At 61.5% G+C, this 14,337-nt stretch overlaps 2 protein-coding genes across 3 annotated transcripts in view; one reads left to right on the forward strand and one right to left on the reverse strand.

Moving 5' to 3' along the window:
* ADAMTS7 (ADAM metallopeptidase with thrombospondin type 1 motif 7) overlaps positions 1-8,677 on the forward strand; it is a 56,308-nt gene extending 47,631 nt beyond the window's left edge. The window contains exons 17-24 of the mRNA XM_043922538.1: positions 406-532; positions 932-1,145; positions 1,434-2,831; positions 3,788-3,940; positions 4,394-4,567; positions 4,653-4,799; positions 5,822-5,984; positions 8,289-8,677. Of these exons, the coding sequence (XP_043778473.1) occupies positions 406-532; positions 932-1,145; positions 1,434-2,831; positions 3,788-3,940; positions 4,394-4,567; positions 4,653-4,799; positions 5,822-5,984; positions 8,289-8,440 (2,528 nt within the window). The 3' untranslated portion in view covers positions 8,441-8,677. The remainder of the gene's footprint in view (positions 1-405; positions 533-931; positions 1,146-1,433; positions 2,832-3,787; positions 3,941-4,393; positions 4,568-4,652; positions 4,800-5,821; positions 5,985-8,288) is intronic.
* Positions 8,678-10,218: 1,541 nt separating this feature from the next.
* TBC1D2B (TBC1 domain family member 2B) overlaps positions 10,219-14,337 on the reverse strand; it is an 89,432-nt gene continuing 85,313 nt past the window's right edge. For both annotated transcript variants that reach the window (XM_043922540.1, XM_043922539.1), the window contains exon 13: positions 10,219-13,463. In XM_043922540.1, coding sequence (XP_043778475.1) covers positions 13,268-13,463 — 196 coding nt within the window. In that variant the 3' untranslated portion in view covers positions 10,219-13,267. The remainder of the gene's footprint in view (positions 13,464-14,337) is intronic.

Genomic DNA, 14,337 nt, shown 5'->3' on the forward strand with positions numbered 1-14,337 from the left:
GTGCCGGGTCTGGGTTGAGCCATAAGCACATTATCCTCACACCTGGCCGTCCAGGCAGGTGTTATCGTTACTCCCATTTACAGATGAAGACACTGAGGTTCAGAGAGGCCAAGGGAGCTGCCCAAGGCTTCCCAGCTAGGAAGCTGTGGGGCTAGATGCCCGCCCCCTACCCCCCTCACCCCGACCCTGCACACTCTGCTGCCTCCGCAGGGGCGGGGGGTGAAGGCCAGGAGGGCAGTGAGCAGGGGATGGTGGGGGCCTGCCTTCACCCTGATGGAGGCAGTGAGGCCCCGTTCTGGACGGGTTCTGAGCAGAGTGGGTGCAACTGCGTCTTTGGGTGCAGGGTGGTTCGGGCAGGGGGCGCCCTGGGTGCCGGGCCCAGGCTGAGCCCCCATGGCCTCCCAGGCATGCAGAGGCAGAGCGTGCACTGCACGGAGCGGCAGGCGGGGCCTGTAGACGAGAGGCACTGTGACCCCCTGGACCGGCCGGATGACCGTCAGAGGAAGTGCAGCGAGGAGCCCTGCCCTGCCCGGTGAGCGTGCCGGGCGCCTGACTCCAGGTGTCCCTCACCTGAGGCCCTGGAAGAGCAGAGGGAGCTGGGCTCTGGGCCCCACTTCCCAAGGCTGAAGCCCCAGCTTCTGGTTGCCCCTGACCTCAGCCTGGGCTCCTCAGTAACCAAGACTAGCCAGGGACATCCCCGGTCACTCATGCTTGGGTCCCTGGATGTGGACACAGGCCAGGTCTCCCAGCGGTGAAGACGGCAGGAGCAAAGGGGGCTGTGCCCTGTTGCTGGGCTTTGGGCACCAGAGTGCCATCTTGGGCTTGGAGCTCCAGGGACCCCTCCCCTGGGCTTAGGCCTGACCCTCCCTGAGTCCCAAGTGCCTGAGATTGCCAGGCGGCCCCAAATTCATCTGCCCTTGTGCGCCCCCAGGTGGTGGGCAGGTGAGTGGCAGCTGTGCTCCAGCTCCTGCGGGCCTGGAGGGCTCTCCCGCCGAGCCGTGATCTGCATCCGCAGCGTGGGGCTGGATGAGCAGCGCGCCCTGGAGCCGCCTGCCTGCGAGCACCTGCCCCGGCCCCCTGCCGAAAAGGCCTGCAACCGCGATGTGCCCTGTCCGGCCACCTGGGCTGTGGGGAACTGGTCTGAGGTGAGCATCAGCATGGATGGGGTTAGCGCTGCTGTTGGTCTTGGACTACAGGGGGGCAGAGACAGTGTTCACGGAACCCCTACTGCTGGGCACTGTGGTGGGAGGGGACTGGGGCATTCCAGGTCTGGCCCCATCCCCAAAGCCTTCAGAGGCTGGGATGTCTGGGCAAGCCACAGTCACGGTCTCCAGTGGCCAGGGGCCTGTACGCTGACTCTGAGCAGCTGGCCAGATTCCTTGTAAGGCCCCGGCTCCTCCTGGCCCGAGTCCCTCACCCGGCCTTCCCTTTAGTGCTCAGTGACGTGCGGGCCGGGCACTCAGCGCCGGAGCATCCTCTGTACCAATGACACTGGGATCCCCTGCGACGAGGCCCAGCAGCCAGCACGCGAGGCCACCTGCCTCCTGCCACCCTGCCCCCAGGCCCTGGACACGCTGGGCCCCGAAGGCTCAGGCAGCGGCTCCTTCAGCCCTGAGCTCTTCAATGAGGTGGACTTCATTCCCGGCCACCTGGCCCCGCGCCCTCCGCCGCCCTCATCACCCAAGCCAGCCAGCATGGGCAATGCCATCCAGGAGGAGGGCCGTGAGCTGGGCCCACCGGGGCCCGTGTTCGTCGACGACTTCTACTACGACTACAATTTCATTAACTTCCATGAGGACCTGTCCTATGGGCCCTTCGAAGACCCTGACTCAGACCCGGTGGGCACAGGGGATTGGAGACCCCCACGCCCAAGCACTGCTGCTGAGCCCCCCACGGGGACCCCCGTTCCTCCCACAGAGCCTCCTGGGACTCGGGATGAGGGGGCACTGGGAGATGGGTCCCCTGCCCCTTGGCCCAGCCAGGCTGGCCATTCCCCACCCCCACCTTTGGAGCAGACCCCTGGGAACTCCCTGGTCAATTTCCTACCTGAGGAAGATGCTCCCATTGGTGCCCCAGACCTTGGGCTCCCCAGCTTGCCCTGGCCCCCCACTTCCATCAGCATGGAGATGCCTGCTGCCCCTGGGAGCCAGAACCAGGTCCTAGGAGCGGAGGACAGCCAGAGCCTGCCGCCCCCTCCCCGGTGGGAGAGGACCAACGAGGTTTCTGATGATGAGGAAGCCTTAGGCCACGGAGCCCCTCACCTGCCCCAAAGACCCAGCCCCACGTCACCCTCTCTGTCCTCCGTTGGCACTACCCACTCCTCTCCTAGTCCCCGCACAGTAGAGCTGTGGACGAGTGGGACTGTGGCCTGGGAACCAGCTCTTGGGGGTGGCCTGGGGCCTCTGGACAGTGAGCTGTGGCCCACCATGGGGGGTGCCCCTCCCATTCCTCCTCCCACCGCCACCCTGCCAGACACTCAGGGTACAGACAGCCCCCTGGAGCTGGGGACTGCCACCCTTTCAACCCCAGGACCAGCTCTGCAGGACCTGCAGACCTTGGCAATGCCAGGAACCTTCCTTCTCATGGCCCCCACTGGACTGGGGCACATGCCTTGGGTCACTCCCCAGAGCCTGGGCCCCTTGGGCCAGCCTGAGCCCCCCAGCTCCAAGATGCCCCCAAGTCCTGGGCTGCTGTCCACACCAGCTCAGGACAGTCCAGCCAACAGCAGCAGAGCCCCTGGGCCTCTGGACCCCAGCCCGGTCGAGGAGGGGTTCCCCGTGGACCTGCTGCCTGCAAGGAATGCCAGCTGGGAAGTGGGGAACTGGAGCCAGGCAAGTGCTGCTGGGGTCTGGGCAGGCCAGTGTGTGGGGGGGTGGTGTCCTCACTGAAAGTGGGCAGAGTCGTGTCTGTCCTGCCTTCTGGGGAGTGAGGACTTAGGAACTGACAGCCAGTGGTGGGTGGAGCCTCTGTGGGTGGGAGGCGCATTGCCCCAGCTCAGTCACACTGCCCTCCATGTGCCTCTGGGGCCGGTCTGCCCCACTGGGCCTCAGTTTCCCTTCTGAGCAGTAGGGTGGGCTGAGGGGGCCTGGGGCCCCCAGAGGCTTATTCCTGAGTAGCACAGGAGTTGCTGGGAGGGCAGGGCCAGGCACAAGTGAGAGGCAGCCAGGGGGAGCAGCTTTCTCATACTCTGGCTTGCATGCCCCCAGGGACAAGGAGCTCACCCCAGATAGTTGTATCGGTGGGGAAGCTTCCTCCCACACTCCCCAGGCCCAGGGCTGCCCACCACGGTTTGCCAAGGCTCAGCCTGGCCCCTTCAGGAGCAGCTGGTTTCCTTGCCACCTGGCTCTCCCCAGTGGCCCCCCCTGCTGTTTCAGGGTGAGGGTCTCGGCTGCATGGGAAGAATCTGGCCTGTGTGTGCGCCGCCCCACCCCGCCCTCCCCTCCCCAGATTGTGACTGGAGGGGAAGTGAGCTGCTTCTGCTCAGATCCCTAGTTTTGGTATGGGAGGGATGGGCTGAGGCTGAGGTGCCAGACTTCCTTCTCCAAGTGACTCAGGGAAGCAGCGAGCCTTAGCAGGGCAGCTGGGCCACCCCGCATGTGTGAGCAGGAACAGTGGGCTGCCACAGGATCTGACTTTTCATCTTCTTGGCCCCCTTGGGAGGTGGGTGGAGGAGCCCATTTTTCAGATGAGAAAACTGAGGCAGTGTCTGATCCCTCTCGCCTGGCTGGGGAGCTGGTGGGCATGGGGATCCGCCCACCCTCATGGCCACTGGGTCCCCTGCCCCCAGTGTTCCACCACCTGCGGCCTGGGGGCTGTCTGGAGACTCGTGCGCTGCAGCTCTGGCCGGGAGGAGGACTGCGCCCCCGCTGGCCGACCCCAGCCCGCCCGCCGCTGCCACCTGCGGCCCTGTGCTGCCTGGCACACGGGCAACTGGAGTAAGGTACGTGAGGGAGGTGGCTGGCAGCCTCAGGGCACGGGCGGAGCCCTGGGGCCCAGGCCTGTGTTTGGGATCAGCCGCAGCCACCACCAATCGGCAGGCTGGGGTCCATGCGCACATCTTTGCACTTTAATTTCTAGTCTCCGGGATGCCCCGTCTATGTGGAGGTCAGCCTGTCCCAGGCCCCTTCTCTTACTGCCTGTATCCTTTTCTCTGTACTTTCTGTAACCCTCAGGATTTCATTTTCTCCTCTGTTCCTCTATTTCTCCATCTGTCCTGTCCTGGGGCAGCCCCTGGCTACACCACCCTCTGCCTGAGGCTGGTCAGCCATGGCCTCTCCCTGGGACTCTGAAGGGACCTGCCCTGGCAGTGGGGCTGGTGTGGGAGGGGAGTCCGATGCTCGCCCCCACCCCCGCCGGGTTCTGTGTGTGCACACACGGGACGCTCGGCCTCCAGTGTTCCCGCAGCTGCGGCGGGGGCTCCTCCACACGGGACGTGCAGTGTGTGGACACACGGGACCTCCAGCCCCTGCGGCCCTTCCACTGCCAACCGGGGCCCGCCAAGCCGCCCACCCGCCGGCCCTGCGGGGCCCAACCCTGCCTCAGCTGGTACACCTCTTCCTGGAGGGAGGTGAGGCCCGGAGATCTGGGGATGGGAGTCAGTGGGGGTGTCCTTGGATGCTGGCAGCCCCCAGACCCTTCCCCTGCCCTCCCAGTGCTCCGAGGCCTGCGGCGGTGGTGAGCAGCAGCGTCTCGTGACCTGCCCGGAGCCAGGCCTCTGCGAGGAGGCGCTGAGACCCAACAGCACACGGTCCTGCAACACCCACCCCTGCACGCAGTGGGTGGTGGGGCCCTGGGGCCAGGTGAGCAAGTGCGGGGGTTTGGGGCGGGGAGAGGACCTGTGGACGGACAGAAGGCCCTGTATCAGCAGGTGTCCATCAGACCTTTTTCACGTAAAGAGCTGTTGAGTTGCATGCCAGGGTCCCTGTGGTCTCTGCAGATGCAGTGGTAGCCTGACAAGGTCCCTGCCCCGCTGGAACTCACAACCCACCAGGGAGACAGACCAAAAACAGACATGCGTTGTGATGTCAGGGAAGGCCTTCTGAGGAGGGGATCTTAGAGTGAGACCAGCAGGGTCTGTGCTGTCGAGGGGAAGCATGCAGGGAGCAGCACATGCAATGTCCTGGGGCGGGAGTGATGGATGCAGGGGCTGCTCAGGAGACCAAGCAAAGGCCAGATGGGTGGAGGGGGTACAGGAATGGCCAGTGAGGCCTCAGCTGGGCAAGACCCTTCCTGCCAGGCCTGTTTGGAGCTCAGAGGTTTGGGAATCTGAGTCCTTGACCCACTGGGGGACCTCCTGAGGGACCCTGGGAAGGTTGCTTCACTTTGCTGGGCCTCTGTCATCTCATTTGTAAAATGGGGTTGTAAGGATTAGATGAAGTCACATGGCGAGGCACTTAGCACAGGGCCTGGCACAATCTTGGCACAGATTTAATTCTAGGGTCTTTTAAAAGCATCAGAGCCCGACTGACAGGAACAGAGCCTGACTGGGGATGGTGGGCCCTTACTGAGAAATTTTGTCTCCCTCCCTTCTGCTGCCCATGGGTCCCCCAGCAGCTCCCCCAGCCCCAGGGCATGTCCCATCCCAAGTGAGGGGCTGGCAGCTTCCCCCTAACCCCCAGTCCCTGCCCCATACCTGCAAGTGAATACCTGGTGGCCTCTGGGGACAGACCTGACCCTCTGAGGAGGCCGGAGGGTTGGGGCTGGGAACCAGGAGTCAGGCTTCCTGGCGAAGGCAGCCGCTGCCCTGGGGATGGCCTGGGATGCCCCCCTGCGGGGCTGGTCCAGGGGATGCTCACCCCCCCCCCGCCCCTGCTTCCTGCAGTGCTCAGCCCCCTGTGGCGGCGGTGTTCAGCGGCGCCTGGTCAAGTGCGTCAACACCCAGACCGGGCTGCCCGAGGAAGACAGTGATCTGTGCGGCCACGAGGCCTGGCCTGAGAGCTCGCGGCCGTGCGGCACTCAGGACTGTGAGCTCACCGAGCCGCCACGTGAGTGCCCCACCTGGCTCTCTGCTGGGGCTGGGGATAGGGTGAACAGTGGGGAGATGGGACTCATGAAACTGTCCCCCCAAAGCACAGGCTGACGGAGTGCCACACAGAGGCTGGGGCAGTGCTGGGGTCAGAGCAAGGGGTGTCCAGCTCCGCAGGCAGCTCCTTCTAACTTAGGGAGGAGTAGCAGCAGCCTGGCCCCCAGCGAGCTCCTTTTCCCTCTGCGTCTCAGTTACCCCCTCTTTCTGGAGTGAGGCTAGGGATGTCCCTGAGACTGTGGGGCCCAGGCCTGGGGGAACCCCCCCGCCCCAGTTCTGGCCAGAGCAAGCTGTGTGACCCTGGGAAAGGACCTCCCTCCTAGGGTCCTGCTCCCAGCAGCTGGTGGCTTCCTGGCCAGCTGGGTCCTCCTGGAGAAAGAGCCTGAGCCAGAGACACGCACATATACACACTTGAGCGCGCACACACACTTCCTTCCTGCAGCCCAGCCGCAACCCCCCCGCCCCCCTCCGCCCCTGCAGTGCTGAGCTGAGCACAGGAAACGGTGGCCCTGCGGTCACACCTGGCCTCCCCTCACCAGCTGTGCGGCCTGGCGCTCCCTTTCCTGTCTTATGCATGAAGGGGCAGATAACCCCTCTCCTCCAAATGAGGTCTTGGGCTGAAGAGCCCAGGAGGCGCTCAGGAAAGGTTGGCTTCTTCCTCTCCCTCGTGGACACTGTCACCCCCCACCATGAGGTCTGCAGGAGCGCCTGGGGCTGCCCCTGTTGGGAACCCAGCAGCTCCTCTGCCGTCAACTGTCTGGCCCCTGCCCAGGAGACAGAGCCCCCTCCCCAGGACAGACTTGGCCCTCAGCTGGCATCCAGGGCCTCCAGGGTACCTGCCCCAAGCTGCCTTCTGTACCAGCAACTGGCTCCTCGGCAGCCCTTGGGCAGGCCCAGACTAGCCAGTGCTATGCCTTGCTGCCCCTGCCGCTGGCAGGAAAGGCCTTGCTGCCTCTATTACCTCGAGGCCCAGCAGAAATCCCACCCACCCCGAGTGCCGTGCCGTCAGCATTCATCCGGCAAGCATCGCCGCACAGCCCTAAGGTAGCTGTCGGTACCCAAGTGAGCCGTTTAAGGGCAGAGGCCAAAGAAGTGACCAGGATGCTGAGCCCCTGGAGTCCCCAGGATGTTTTGATGACTTGTGAGGCAGGACGTCTGAAAAGTCTGGAAACTCCAGGGTGTGCGGTCATCACTGTGAGGCAGCTGACATAGCAAGGCCACATCCGTTTGTCTGTGGAGATGGGGGTTACTGGCAGAGGAGGGGACTGGGGCCCCCACAGCAGTTCAGAAACTCGCCTGAGGTCTCTCAGTGGGAACAGGACGCGGCTGGCGGACGTGTAGGTTAGAGCTGCTGCCCAGAGCCAGGGTGGGGGATCTGGCCTGCCGCCTCGTGCCCGCAGCTGGGCCCTGGGGATGTCCCAAGGCCAGGGCTGCCAGTTGCCTCCTTGCTTCTCCTCCCGCGGGATGTCTGCTGAAGTGAGCAGGGCCGGGCGGCAGCTGGAGGCTGTCACCGGCAGCGAGGCCAGGAGGTTGGAAGCAAGCCGCATCCCAAAATAGCTCTGATAAGCATGGGGCAGGAGGGCCGGCCAAGCCTCAGCCTCAGCCTCGGACAGGCGGCCTCCGTCTGTCCCTCCTCAGGAGGCCTGGGCTCTGCTGACGGGCTGCCGGCCCAGGTCACACCTCCTCTCCTGGGGCCTCAGTGACTGGCCTGGCTGGCGGGACTGTTCTGGTGTGCAACCTGGAGGCTGAGGCTGGGCACAGCCCAGGGGCAGGGAGGTCTGGCAGGACAGGTGCCTTTGGATAGAGGGTAGGGGTCGGGGGCAGAGGCCACTGTAGGCTGGCAGGAGGCCCTGGGGACTTCAGTTGTGTGCCAGGCCCTTGGGGTCATGTACGGTCTGCAGAGACGGAAAGGGTGGCAGGCTCCTTGGCTTCCCACGAGCCCCTGAGGAGTCAGGGCTGGGGTCTCAGGGTCTTCCTCTGGATACCCAAGCCCAGCAGGCCCTGTTCCCCAGTCCTGGGGTGGTGGGTCCAGGCCAAGGGCAGGAGGGACAGGGAGCAGCTAGAGATCTACACCTCAGGCCTAGGGAAGCCCTTCCAGAAACAGCAGGCTGATGCTCTGGCGGTGGCTGCAGGCCTCCTTAAGGTCTTTGGGGGACAGGGAGATGGCCCAGGTAAAATCTCAGGGAAGCTCCTCCCCGCTGGGGCGGGCAGGGGGGCGGTGCGAGGTACCGGCCTGCGGGTCGTGACCCGCCCCCTGCATCCCTAGGCTGCGAACGCGATCGCCTGTCCTTCGGTTTCTGTGAGACACTGCGCCTGCTGGGCCGCTGCCAGCTGCCCACCGTCCGCGCCCAGTGCTGCCGCTCCTGTCCCCCGCCTGGTGTCCCCTCCCGCGGCCACCAGAGGGTCGCCCGCCGCTGACCCGCACCCCGGCCCCCAGCGGCCAGGACGCACAGACAGACTGACGCACTGACCTCAGCGCCCAGCACGGGCTGTGGCGGAGCCCCGCCCCTCACGCCCTAATGGTGCTAACCGGGGATCCTACCAGTGGCAGGCTGGGGACCCCTCCCCCTCAGAAAAGGTATTTTTTTATTCTAACAGTTTGCATAACATTTATTATTATTATTGTCGTAATAAACAGGCATCTACTGTTTCCAAGTGCGGCTTGGCTTCCTCCTGGCTTGGGGGAACTCCCCCTTGCCACCGTTAGAGAGCATCTTTCCGTCCACTCCTCTGGGAGGTCTGCAGGGAGAGAGGGGCCCGTGGGGACAGGAAGGCCCGAAGGGGTCAGAGCACAGGCAGGCTTCTAGAGGAGGTGTGTGCCGGTACAGGAGGAGGGAAGGGTTTTCGGGCACCAGCTACAGCCTGGCAGAGACCCAGTGGATGCTGGTCCCACCCCTTACTTCATGCCCCCTGCTTAGGCCCCCCAACCCCCCTGGCCCTTTCCAGACCCCTGCATTTCACAGGGATTGAGCCACACCCCCTTAAAAAGCAAGACCCATCTTGTCACCAGCAGGGTCTACCCCAGGAGTGAACCCCATGGACACATCCCCTGGCCCCCCCCCCACCCCGGCTTCACCCAAGTCCGTCTGTACCAGGGGTGGGGGGGGGAGCAGACAGGTCAGACCCACCCTTGTTGGCCCTTTCTTTCATCTCCATGCTCGGGGACGGGGCTGGGTTGGCTCCTTCCTCACTGCCAGTCCCAGATGCTGGGTTCCTGCTCTGCTGACACGTGGTCCCGCCACCCAGCACCTGCCACGCCAGCCTCTCCCTGCCTGCCACACCTAGTTCCACAGAGTCAGACTGTGGTGAATACACCAGGGAGCAGATGGGCACGAGGTGTTTTGAAGTATCCTGGGCCCTGGTGAGGGGTGCAGAGGCTGGAGAAGGCCAGGAAGTGACCTGAACAGGCTCCGGCCCTCACCTCTGGCCGTGAGCCTTGGACTTGACCATTTTACATTCTGCTCACAAGTGCTGCGCCTGGAGGGGGCTTGTCCCCCTTCTCCACTCACATTCTGTTCTGTGGCCCCAGGGGCCCCTGCTCTGAGGAATCGCTTCCCAAGGCTTTCCACTGTGGCAAGAGCAAGCCCTTACAAGGGATGGGGAGCCGGGGCCAGCACCGGTCCCAGGCCCAGCTGTGCCCAGGAGCACCAAGCCTCGCTGAATCTGTGTCTCGGGAGGAGGCAGACTCCCCAGCTCCTCGCCTGTTCTGTCTGGGAATCTCTACTGGAGCTCCCCCATGCCGTCACTCTGCGGCAAGACATTTGGTCTTAATCATTCTCGTGTGTTTTTCCGATGATGGGGGGTGAGGGGAGTGGCGTCCCCAGCGGCAGCTGGGCCTGAGCTGTCAGCCTAGGCAGGAGGCAAACAACCCGTGACTCAGGCAGGGCACGTCACCGCTGGTGGAAGGAGGGGTGCCTGCCACCCGGTGGTTTAGGGGCTGCTCTGGACATGGGGAACTCCGGCTCCTGACCCCTGACCCACCCTGTGCCCCCAGCCCTCACCTGCAGCTTGGCCATGGCTTCAGGGCCTCCCAGGGCTGAAGGCATTCTGTCCCACCTGCTCAGAGGGAACCAAAGGCAGGGATGCAGAAACACAAGGTGGAAGGTGGAGAGCCACCCCCACCCCACCCCCACTTAAACCCTGCCCCACCTTTCAAGCCTTTGGGGCTGAGTCCCTTCACAAGTGAATGTAACAGCTTTTCAAGTCAGAATGTTACACAAATTAGTTTATTTTGCCTTTTAGTAGGACAATTCCAAAATTTAACTGGAAGATAAGCACAGAAGCTGCTGGGACATGGAAGGAAGAGAGTCACTTGGCAACACCCTGAGTCCTCCATGGCTGGCATCCAGCCTCCCAGAACACAGGCAGGAAGGCAACGGCGTGCAAAGTGAGGAGTAGGGATTTGTGCAGTAATACAAACATTTAGTTAAAACAACAATAGCGGACTGGCTATTTGCCTAGAGTACTTCCTATATCGATATAACATAGAAGCCAGAGCCGTTCCCAGCAATCAACAGTCTTGGCTGGTGTGGGACAGCTGTCAGCATGACTGCAAGTAGCCCCAAGGCTACCTGGGGTAAGAAGTGGGCCCGCGTGTACATAGGGGAAGTCAGCGAAGGTCAAGGCTGGGGGTCAGAGAGGGTACAGATGTGAACAGTGGTTCTGGAGGCTCAGGTTTACAAATACACAAGAGAACATGTTATACAAAATAGATGTACATAATCTAGAAAACCTTGATAAAAATAGCCTATAAAAATATAAACTGTAGTGAAAATATACAAAAATATTAACAAATGTTCAACCCATAAAAAAACAAAGAACTCACCAACATGAAAGCTGGCAGTTCCCACTTGGCATGATGAGGGCGGCTCCCCTGGCCGTGGTGTGTGCGTCTGAAGCTGGCTGAAGGCTGCCCCGCCCCACGCTGGGATGGAGACAGCACCTGTCAGAAGGGGAGGATACAGAGCTACTCTTTCCTCAGCGGCACAAGGAGAAGGGAAGCACTGGCTCGAAGTAGTGGGAACAGCCCCTACAGTTGTGGAGAAGGAGTTGGCCCCATCCTGTCCCCAGTCTGGAATCAGGTCAAGCAGTCCCTCTCCCGCCTCTCGACAACCAGTGCTTTATTCCAGAAAGGAGAACTTCCAAGCAAGTGTTCCTGGCCCATTCCTTCCACAACCACTCTCTGTTCTCCCATACCCACTGCCTGGCCACTGACAGTTACAGCCTGGAAATACTAACACACCACTGGCCGCTCGGGGAACAGCCAACACCAGGGGCTTCAGCCACACACAGCAGGTGCCCGGGCCCAATTCAGGTGCTTTTAAGATAAGTCTTTTCAAGGCAGGAAGGACAAACAAGCCTATTGCTAAAGGCAGCATTTTAGTCCCCAGGATGTGACAGTTCCAGGGGAAATCAACTTAAGGGAAACTAAAATCTCAAGGAAGCTGGCGCTGTCCAGCCCCATTCCTGCTGCCATCGCAGAGGCTGCCATCCCCTAGGCTGGCGGTAGAGGCAGGAGGCAGTCTCCACCAGCCCCAGTGGTCCTGCGGGGGTCTGTGCAGAGCGGTGAGGCTGCACCCTCGCCTCAGGGCGAACCCACTCACAAGGTGACTTCCTGGAGATGTCTGGCCTCAAAGAGCTGCTCCCAAAGACCAAACCAATGATAAAATACATTTTGATACCTACATATAGAGGCCAGCTCCCTGGACACAGTGAAAAACCAACCAACTTAACCAAAGACAGAAAAATTGAACTTGGTCTAATATGCTGAAATGCTATCCTGGCTATGAGACTGCTAGAAGGTTGACAGTAAGAAAAGAAAAACTATGCTTATGAAAAAAAGCACTTCTTCAAGTTACAGTGCTTCAGTAAGTCTGAGTGTGTTTAATATCCCAAGGATTGTTTCCAATTTTTTCCAGGTAGTGTAAAAAAAAAAAAATCCACTAAAAACATTTTCTTTCCTATTTGAGTAATACTGTCCAGGAAAACAGTCTCTCAGATCAAGACATCAGGGACGGTCCACAGAGTGATTAAGCAAAAATAATCTTTGCACAGAGCCTCTTTCCGGGCCTTCAGAAAGGTCATGCTCTAAGTCCCAGAACTGCCTGGGCAGCCTGACACACTGGGGGTGGTGGGGACCCCAGAGGGGAGGACAGTTGCTGAGTACAGGATGTTTCAGCATGGCCGTGGGGTGGGGATGTCCCTGGGAGGGCTCACCAACGCTCTGACCTCAAGCGAAGGGTTCCCAGCCCCAGGCCCTGGCAGCTGGCCTCCCCCGACCCCAGCCCAGCACACTGGCTGTTCCCGAGGAAGCCACGGCTTCCAGCTGCCCGACGGCAACCACTCTGTTGCTACACCGCCACCCGGAAGCACGCCCAGAACAGCTCCCGGCATCCCCTCCACCAAGGCCAGCCCAGGGGCGGGCCTGCTCTGTAGGACGATGATGCGGGGTTTCCTTGGAATCCCATCCACACGTGAAGAATGAGCCCAGGGTCAACTCTCAGATGGAAAGAAAGGGTCTGCACAGAGCCGCCTGGAGCGGTGTAGGCAGAGGAGCGAGCGTGGGGTGTCTGGAGAGCCAGGCCCTTCGCCAGCAGGTTGGGAGTTCCTGTCTGAAAGGCTGTGCATGAAAGGGCAGAAGCTATTCCAGAAGTGGGGCATGGCCAGCACCTTGAAGCCATCAGCGTGAGGTCTGTGGGCTTGCCATAGGCTGTTTCTGAACAAGGGATGTGCTCGCTTTCCTAAGAAAATCCCTTCTTTCACATGAGCCTTATGTCACCCAAAGCAGTTAGACTCTGGCCCAGGAGTGTGTGAGGCCTGGTGGGCGTCCTCCACGACTACCATTCAAAACAGCGCCCACAACCGCCCGCTGTGTACAGGCGCAAGCACCGGGCAGACGGCCCATGGAAGGTTTACTAAGGGCAGAGACAGCAACACAGCTGACAGACGCTGTAAACAGGCTCATGAAACTAGCCAGCTCTAAGCCCGGTGAGGTACCGATCGGGCGGAAAGCATGACGGGACAGGAGGAGCCATTGGCCGTGGCATGCAGATGGCTGTAAACAGAGGAGACCCGAATGGAAATGAGAAAGTGCAGTGCGGCTTTGGACGTCTGCCCAGCAGACTTCCAGAGACCCCGGATGTTACGTTCTGGATGTGGAACGAGCGCAGGCGTCTCTGCAGTCCACCCTTTGGCACACTTTGGTTGCAAGGAGAGCAGCGTCCTGGGCGGGGGCGCGGGCAGCACTCAGGTGTCCTCTTCCTCATCACTGACCAGCTCGCCCTTGTCTGGGCTGGTGTCCCGTTCGCGCAGGAAGTCCTCCCGGATGGCCTCCAGCTCCGTCAGCTCCAGCCGGACCTTCTCCAAGTGGTAGGCCCGCCGGTTCCGGATCTGCCGCAGGGGGAATGGGTTCAGGTCCCCAAAGGAGATCCCGATCAGCTTCCTGGCAGAACATGGCAAAGACAGAGCATCGGGGGGGTCAGGTGAGAGCTCAGCCTGGCCTGGGGGCCCGGGGGCAAGGGGAGGCGGACCTCAGACACTGTGCTGAGGGCCTGACGTGGGTGTCACTCGGAGGCCAGTGCGCACACAGAGGCCGCAGGGCAGGCCCCAGATGACGGCCTGGATCCAGTTCCACTGCACACGCCCTGCGTGACATGGAACGTGGGAAGCTCCCCCCTTTCCAGCCCCCAGTTCCTCATCTGTACACTGAGGTAACAGCAGTGCCACCTCCAACATGGGTTTACTCGAGTCGCCGCCCGGGAGCACCAGGACGGGGCCTGGCACTTGCTCAGTGGTGGTGGGCCCCTGCATCCTCAGAACTGGCATGAGGCCTGGTGCGGGGCGCCCTCAGGAAGGCGCTGCTGCTGGACCGACTGACGGGGTGAAGTGGTGCACAGATGCCCCAGCAAATGTGGGGACAGCTGTCAGGCCCAGTCAGTGGTGTGACAGGTATTAAGATGCAGCTTACGCAGAAGCGTGCAGTTCACAGGTGTCGTACTATCCCCAGGTCTAGGCACCCACCACAGTAAACATTTAAAGATAATGGGTTTTGCCCCTTACCATCGGCCAGCAGTTTAGTAAAAACGGAACTAGAAAGTGCCCATAACTAGAAGCTGTAGACTTCTAGCACTAACCATGCTGTGTCTGCAGTTGTCATAGAAGCGGTTCCTCCGACCCTCAGCCCCTGCCCCACTCCTGCAGGCCCCAGCAGCAGGGACCAAAGGCCTGGTACTCTTAAAGACCCCAGGAGAGGCTGTGATGAAACAAAAATGTCACTGGACTTCCCCCCAACTTCCTCCCCATTTACACCTGCTACT

The sequence above is a fragment of the Cervus elaphus genome, chromosome 13 (genome assembly GCF_910594005.1).
Source record: "Cervus elaphus chromosome 13, mCerEla1.1, whole genome shotgun sequence".
Lineage (NCBI taxonomy): Eukaryota > Metazoa > Chordata > Mammalia > Artiodactyla > Cervidae > Cervus > Cervus elaphus.